We start from the raw sequence: 7,429 nt of genomic DNA on the forward strand, positions 1-7,429 counted from the left end.
TAGATGGCACTGTCCGAAAATGACACCTTTCTAGTCTGCTACGAGACAGATGGGCTGGAGCGATAGCACAGCGGCAGGGCGTTTGTCTTGCACATGGCCGACCCGGGTTCGATTACTCCGTCCCTCTCAGAGAGCCCGGCAAGCTACCGAGAGTATCTCGCCCGCATGGCAGAGCCTGGCAAGCCCGTGGCGTATTCGATATGCCAAAAACAGTAACAAGTCTCACAATGGAGACGTTACTGGTGCCCACTTGAGCAAATCGATGAGAAACAGGATGACAGTGACAAGACAGATGGGTACCCTATCCCCTTGCTCTCGTGAGCACCTACTGGGGCCAGCCTGCCCAAGGATGGGCAAGGGGGCAGGAACATAATTCCCTAGGCCTAGAGTGAAGTGTCTTCACTGGGGGATGAATTTGAGGCCCCAAGTCAGGTGTGGTTGCACTGGGATCTTCTGCAAACCCCTTTGTAGAACACTGGGCGGGGGAGGGGGGCGGTTTCTTTGTTTTAATCCTCCTGCAGGTGGTCCTGCTTCCCCTAATGTGTCTTCCTGTATTCAATTTTCATTTCCAGTGAAAACCTGGCAGGAGCCACAGGACACAGGTGGGTGAGTGGCCCCCTCCCTGCCCTCTCGGGGAGCTGCTGAGAGGCTGAGCCTGAGTGATGGCAACTGGGGCAGTCGGCATCTCCCGCCTCGTGGGCCCTGCCTCCTTCCCACCACCACTCTCAAGCTGCACAGTAAGGATGGAAACCCTCCCCAACTCACACTCCACACACACACAGTGCATGCAAGCGTTCATGTGCATGCACATTTGCACACGAACGCATATATACTCACACATGCACGCACATATGCATATGCGCATGCATACATTTACATACATATGCACTCATGCACACGCATGGACACAGGCACATGTATGCACGCACATACACACACACGTGCATGCACATACACCCGTGCGCACACACCTCTGGACCAGGGAAGTTCTAGGAGGCACCAGAATGAGGAATTTGAGTGCCAAGGAAAGACTAATGCGGCCATGGAGAGCCTCGCCCCTTCCCAGATGACCTGCTGTGGTACTGGCCCCTCTGCCCAAAGCCGGCCGTAGGGACGAGCACGTGGGCAACAGCCTGGCAGCTGTGAGCAAAGCAATACTGCCCCCTACTGGCCAGTGGGGTGGCTGCTCCTCCGCCAGCACCGCCCAGCTGTGCTGTGCAGGCCTGGGCTGGTGAGCCCCCAACTCTCCAAGGGCAGCCCCCTGGGTGCTCATCCTCACTGAGGCTGACCTGCACGGGCCGTCCAAGCACCCCTTGCTGCCCAGAGAATCCTCTGAAAGTGCTGCGTCTACACCAGCCCTATTGCACGGAGAACAAAACCGGAGTCGTCCACCTTCACCCCTGTCTGGGCCAGCCTGCTGCCCCCTGGGCCCCCCACCTCCCCACCCCCCGTATGCCTTTTCCCCATCCCAGTTCTCTTGGGTCCCTCACCCAGGATCCCGCCCCCCCCACACACACACACATGCCTGCCCTGTCCAGTCAGAACACCTCTCCCCACCCTCTGCCTCTTAGGGGGTCTCAGGCTGGACAGAGCTTCCACCCTTGAGGAGCCCCCTCCCCCTCCGCTGTCCCCAGAGGGGCCTCTCCTGCGGTAGCAGCAGCTCTCCAGCTCTGCCCAGGGCAAATCACGCCATGAGCAGGACAGAATTTCTACAGGACAGACCTCCCCCATGCCGGGCCTCACCCAGAGACAGAGCCCCCCAGAAAAAGCAGCCCTGAACGCTTGCACTCCTACAGGGTAAATAAATGGCAAATATTTATCTGCTGTGGTCTATCTACTCGCCCGCCCCCCAGCTCTGCTCCTGGACTCTCGGCGCATGGACAGAGCTAAGTTCTGGGGGGGGGCGGGGGGGTGCCGGGAGCTGCTCAGTCGTCATGGATGTCCACAATCAGGGGTGTCAGGTGGGAGGAGTGCTTGACCCCCATGCTAAAGGCGGGGATGTGGGGCTTGTGCAGGACCACCTGCTGGACCTCGTGGGAGCCAGGCCCGGGCCGCGGCGTGTGGTCCAGGGGGTAGGAGAAGCGCCTGCCCATGCTGTAGCTGGGGCTGCAGTTCCGGTAGACGGAGGGCGGGGGGCACATGTACCCGGCCGGCCCCGGGCCGCCAGCCATGTTCTCCTTGTGGAACCAGTTCTTGTTCAGGGAGCTCAGGCTGTAGCAAGGGGCCGCGTGGGTGACGGGGCAATTGGGCCCCAGCAGGAGCGGCAGCTGGTACTGGTTGGGGGCCGGGTTGGGGGCAGCCACTCTGTAGGGGCACCGTTGGCCGAAGGAGTACTGAGGGACCCTGCGTTCGTCGGGAGGGAAGGTCTTCTCCACGGGGTAGTGGTCCGGCGCGGGGGTGGTGTTCAGGCCTGAAAGTGGCAGGCAGAGGCGGGAGTCAGGGGGGTGGGCCAGGCCATGACGCCCAGACCCGCGGGACGGTGGGGCTGACAGACAGACTTGTCCGTCAGATGTGCTGTCTCTGGAGCCACGTGGCATCACACTGAGACATCTCAGAGCTGTCCGGGACCACGTGCAGGAGAGGGGCAGGTCAGGCGTGGGTGCTCGGTCTCCCTGGGCCACCCACACTCTGTCCTTTTCCCCGGGGCAGATCCAAGACCCTCCCCAAGTATGCCGGCACGGCCACGGGCTTCAGCCAAGCGCTGGGTGAGCCCTGCCCCCATGCCCGCCCCAGCCCGGGCCCCGTCTTACGGATGCTGGAGATGCGGCCCACCATGGGCACCTGTGGGCAGTTGGACACGCCAAAGCGGGTCAGCTTGGGGTCCAAGGAGTAAGGCCCAGGGCTGCCAACGTCCACGGCTCCTGCGGGAGAACAGAAGCCCCGTCAGCCCCAGGAGCCCCCACGCAGCACCTGGCCCACTTCCAGACCAGACCCCCCAACAAGAAAGGAGCAGGCACGCCCCTGAGGCCCCTCTAGCTTCTGGGATCTCAGGACCCCTGGTTTTCTTGTCTGTGAAACGGACTTAGAGCGTTCGTCCTACCATTCTCCAGAGTGTGTTCCGAGGGGCTGCACAGCCTCCAGCCACCCCCGCCCACCCCAGCCCAGGGGGCTGCTTGCTGGGGGGTCACAGTGGACCAGAGTGGCCAGAATTAGGAGGGATGTGGTATCAAGGCGGTCCCTGGCTAAGGAGGGTGTGTGTAGATCTGGGACCCACCGTCCCAACACACACCTCCATCCTGGCCCCGCCCCTCCCACTCCCTGACTCCTGGGGAGCTGGGGCACCCCCCAGTGTGCCTGCACAGCTGAGTGACCAGTGATGGGAGGACTGCTGCACGGATGGAGGGAGACCCCTGCCCCGTCTTCAGAGCACCATGGGGGGCCAGCCAGCAGAGCCTTCGGGGAACAGCCAGACCAGAGACCCTGCACACCCCAGCCCTCTAACAACCGCCGCCCCAGCCCCGGGGCACTCACGCCTCTCGGAGTGCCTGGAGAGCAGGCTGAAGGCCGGCGCCTGGAACATGGAGATGTCATGGTTGGCGTGGCCGGTGCAGGAGGGCAGGAGGTACTTGGCAGGTCCAGGACCTGGGGGGGCAGGGAGGTCAACCCTCAGTCTGGGTCTCAGATCAGAGCAAGCCCCCACGAGAGCATGGAGGCCTGTGCGGTCCCTGAGGGTCACATTGCCCCAAACCCTGCCCCCGCCCCCCCCCCCTGCTTCCGATGGCCCAAGGCAGCGTCTGAGCACCATGCAGAGGTGAGGCGTGAGGAGTAGTGAGCTCAGGTCTCGCCCAGAGGCCTGCGCTGGGCTGAGTCTTTTTTTTTTTAAGAAAGTAGTTCACAATATCTGATTATATTTAATATTCAAACACCAATCCCACCACCATGACACCTTTCCACCACCATAATTCGGGTGTTTTCATCCCAAACCCCAACCCCTGCCCCAAAGCAAAACCAAAATAATATATTTGTATTGTTTGTTATGAAAAACCGCTGAAAATGCTACAAAAGTTTCCTTAAAGGAAAGAGTGTGGAGATTGACGTATTTCACCCAGGGACCATTAAGCCCTTCTATAAGAGATTACTAACACGTTGTTAAAGGTTGAACCTTGGGGCTGGAGCAATAGCACAGCGGGTAGGGCGTTTGCCTTGCATGCGGCCAACCTGGGTTCAATTCCCAGCATCCCATATGGTCCCCTGAGCACCGCCAGCGGTGATTCCTGAGTGATGAGCCAGGAGTGGCCTCTGTGCATTGCCGGGTATGACCCAAAAAGCAAAAAAAAAAAAAAAAAAGGTTGAACCTTGTGTGCATATATATATATCTGCAAAAAAAAAAAAAAATTCCCTCTAAGATTGGTTGCCTCCTCCTTTGAACCCCATCCAACATGGTGTGATACTCTTGGAGTATGGATGGTATGTGGTATGAAGTGTCACACGGCCGCAAATGTGGCCGCGCGGTCCATGAATAGGTTCACTCATGGGTAAGGCTCGGCCCAAGCATGTGGAAAGCGGCCATGAGCATGGTGGCAGTTGATTTCTGGAGATTTTCAGCTGCCAGAGCTGCGTCCCTTGGGACAGGGAGGGTCCCACCCGCCCCCCTCTGGGGTGTCCCAAGTAAAACAGCCTGGTGTGGGGTCTGGCAGCATGGTTATGGCGATTGTCATGTTACGCTCCCTTCCTGGAGAGACGGACATGCGACTGCATGGTGGCCAATGACAAGATTATCTGGTGCCAGCCAGAGGTGGCTTATGAGCGTGACTACTGAGATGCAGGAGACAGGGGGAAACGGGCAGAAGATCCCTGTTCCCTGTCCCTTTGACCCCAAGTTCTCAGTCACAGAGTGCTGGGCTGAGTCTTCCCTAAGGATCAGCCCCAAGCAGCCTCCTGACCCACTGCCAGTTGAGTCCTTCATCTCTCCCATCTTACAGATAAGAATGTGAAGGTTTCAGGGCCTCAGCTTATCCTGAGTCACAGAGCGGGTGAGATGAGAATTAAGCATTTTGTCACCACCTGCCTGGCAACGCCCCTGCCATCACAGTGGCGCTAGAATGAGTCTCACTGAAGACGCTGGCTGGAGGGAAGGAACGTGACTGCTGGGGAGAAAGGCTCTCCTGAGCCCTCACAGGCCTTGCTGCTCCCCAAGCCCCTGCCAGTTCCCAAAGAGGGTCAGTCTAGAGGTGTGTGTCTAGAAGGTTCTGGAAATAAGGGGCGAGGGGGATTGTGAGAGCCTGTGCCAGCAGTTTGGGGGGTCTCCAGGAAGGGACTTGGCCCAAGGCCATTCAGGGGCGTCTCACCTTTGACCAGGGCCATTATCACAGGTTTCTGCTTCTTCCCCTCTCCTTCGGGCAGCTGCCCCTTGTCCAGGCGCTGCCCCAAGACCGAGGAGGACTTCATGGCCGGAGCAGGGCACCGGGCAGCCCCGCAGGGACCAAAGCCAACCGTGAGGAGGGGGGCCTGTGTGAGGGGCGTGTGCTGGGGGCCCTGCCCCCCAATCCAACCCGTCCCACTCCGGAGACTGCGTGGGGGCTGAGGGAGGGGTGGTCCTAGGGCTGGCCAGCCGGGGCAGGCCGTGGGGTGCAGGCTGCGCGGCGGGCAGGCTGGAGCGAGCGGGAATGACGTCAGGCGGAATGTGACTCTGGGCCACTGTTTGTTTCCCGTTGCTGGGGCGCCGTCAAAATTCTACCGCGGCAGCTCAGCTCTGGAACCCTGAGAACAGAGCCTCCCTGCCCCCCGGCCACCCAGGGTAGGAGCTGGGGGTCCCCGGGGCCCAGGCTCAGGGGACCGAGAGGGAGAGGTGAGGTCAGACAGGGCCAGCGACTCACTCCTGCCTGGTGGCACCTGGAGATGGGGCAGTCAACGTGAAAGCTGGTGGTCGTGAGGAATGGGTTCCACCTGGTCCCCTCGCTAGCCCCGGGCCCCTTACTTAGCTGGGGAAAGAGCAGAGCTCTGATGTCACACGGCATGCTGGATCCCGACTCCTCTCCAGGCTATGGCATCCTCAGAGTTCCGGAGGTTTCTGAGGGAGATGCCTGCTCACACCCTGCATATGAGACCTGGGGCCACACGTGCATGCTGGAGTACAGGAATGCAGGGGTGCAGGGATGCAGGGGTGCAGGGATGTGAGAGTGTGGGGATGCAGGGGTGCAGGGATGTAAGGGTGTGGGGATGCAGGGGTGCAGGGATGGGAGAGTGTGGGGCTGCAGAGATGCAGGGTGTGGGGATGCAGAGGTGCAGGATGCAGGGTGCAAGAATACAGGGGTGCAGGGTGTGGGGTGCAGGGATGTAGGGGTGCGGGTGCAGGGTAATGAGGATGCAGGGGTGTGGAGATGCGAGGGCATGGGGACGCAGGGGTGCAGGGGCGCAGGAGTGTGGAGTGAAGAATGAGAGGTGCAGAGACAGGGCTGGGGCCTAGGTGAGGGTAGGAAGATCCCCAGCTGTCTCTGGGGAGAGATAAGCAAATAATGGAGGCCCCTGCACCCCTAAAATCCTGATTCATGCTCGGCCACAGGAGGCAGGAAGGGGGAGCCCGTCCTGGAGGGCAGATAATGCTGCCTCGGGGGGGTGAGGGGGCTTGTTCCCCCCCAGAGGCGCAGAAGGGAAACGAAGGGTCAGACAGGAACAAGGCTGTGCCCCAAGGCTGCGGACCCCACGGACTCGGGTGCTGCGTCGTCTCTGCTCTGCGGGAGCCAAACCAGGCACAGGAGGTGACCCGCCGCAGAGACAGGGGAGGAGCGCGGCCCAGCCCTTCCCAGGTCCCAGGGTTCCCGCCCCACCCCGAAGACCCTCCCCTAACCACCTTATAAGGAATCAGAAGACCCCCCCCTCCCCATCCGCCCCAGGTGGCCCCAGGCATGGGGCCACCCTCAACTTTTCCAGGAGCCGGTTGTGGTCCCGCTGGGCCTCAGCCCTGAGGGTCCCTGAGCTGCAGGGGGCAGATCTGGGGCCCCGACCTCCACCTTCCGGGCCTGCGGGGTTCTCCAAGCATCCACACCCCGGGAGCTGAGCTGACACCCACCAAGGCCCTACGCTGTTGCCCCGAGCTCTGCTAGGGAAACAGCATCTGAGGAAAAGTCTCTCTGGGAACTGGGCTGTGGGGCTCTTGGTGTGCATGCATGTGACCCTGGATTTGATGTCACACACACACACACACACACACACACACCGGGTCCTGAGCAGTAGTACATGCATGTGACCCTGGATTTGATGTCTCACACACACACACAAACACACACACACACACACACACACACACACACACACACACACACACACACACACACACACCGGGTCCTGAGCAGTAGTACAGCAGGTAGGGTGCTTGCCTTGCGCGCAGCCAGTCCAGGTTCCATGCGTGGTCCCCTGAGCCAGGAGTGATCCCTGAGCTCAGAGTCAGGAGTAGCTTCTGGCAAGGTGTGGCCCCAAATTTAAAAAAGAC

At 60.5% G+C, this 7,429-nt stretch overlaps 1 protein-coding gene across 1 annotated transcript; it reads right to left on the bottom strand.

The window, feature by feature from the left end:
• Positions 1–1,925: 1,925 nt before the first annotated feature.
• ODF3L1 (outer dense fiber of sperm tails 3 like 1) lies at positions 1,926–5,398 on the bottom strand. Its single transcript, XM_004611858.2, has 4 exons — positions 5,289–5,398; positions 3,472–3,582; positions 2,751–2,861; positions 1,926–2,410 (listed from the first exon to the last, which is right to left on the bottom strand). Exons 1-4 carry the CDS (start codon positions 5,386–5,388, stop codon positions 1,926–1,928), a joined length of 807 nt encoding a protein of 268 aa, XP_004611915.2. The 5' UTR covers positions 5,389–5,398.
• Positions 5,399–7,429: the final 2,031 nt, after the last annotated feature.

This window comes from Sorex araneus, chromosome 3 (assembly GCF_027595985.1).
Source record: "Sorex araneus isolate mSorAra2 chromosome 3, mSorAra2.pri, whole genome shotgun sequence".
Taxonomy (NCBI): Eukaryota; Metazoa; Chordata; class Mammalia; order Eulipotyphla; family Soricidae; genus Sorex; species Sorex araneus.

Bases quoted from the DNA above. Each gene is read 5' to 3' on its own strand.
- ODF3L1 (XM_004611858.2), bottom strand. From the start codon at position 5,388: ATGAAGTCCTCCTCGGTCTTGGGGCAGCGCCTGGACAAGGGGCAGCTG. The intron at 2,862-3,471 runs GTGAGTGCCCCG...GTTCTCCCGCAG, and splicing joins CTCCAGGCACTCCGAGAGGC to GAGCCGTGGACGTTGGCAGC. The intron at 2,411-2,750 runs GTAAGACGGGGC...TGCCACTTTCAG, and splicing joins GGGCCGCATCTCCAGCATCC to GCCTGAACACCACCCCCGCG.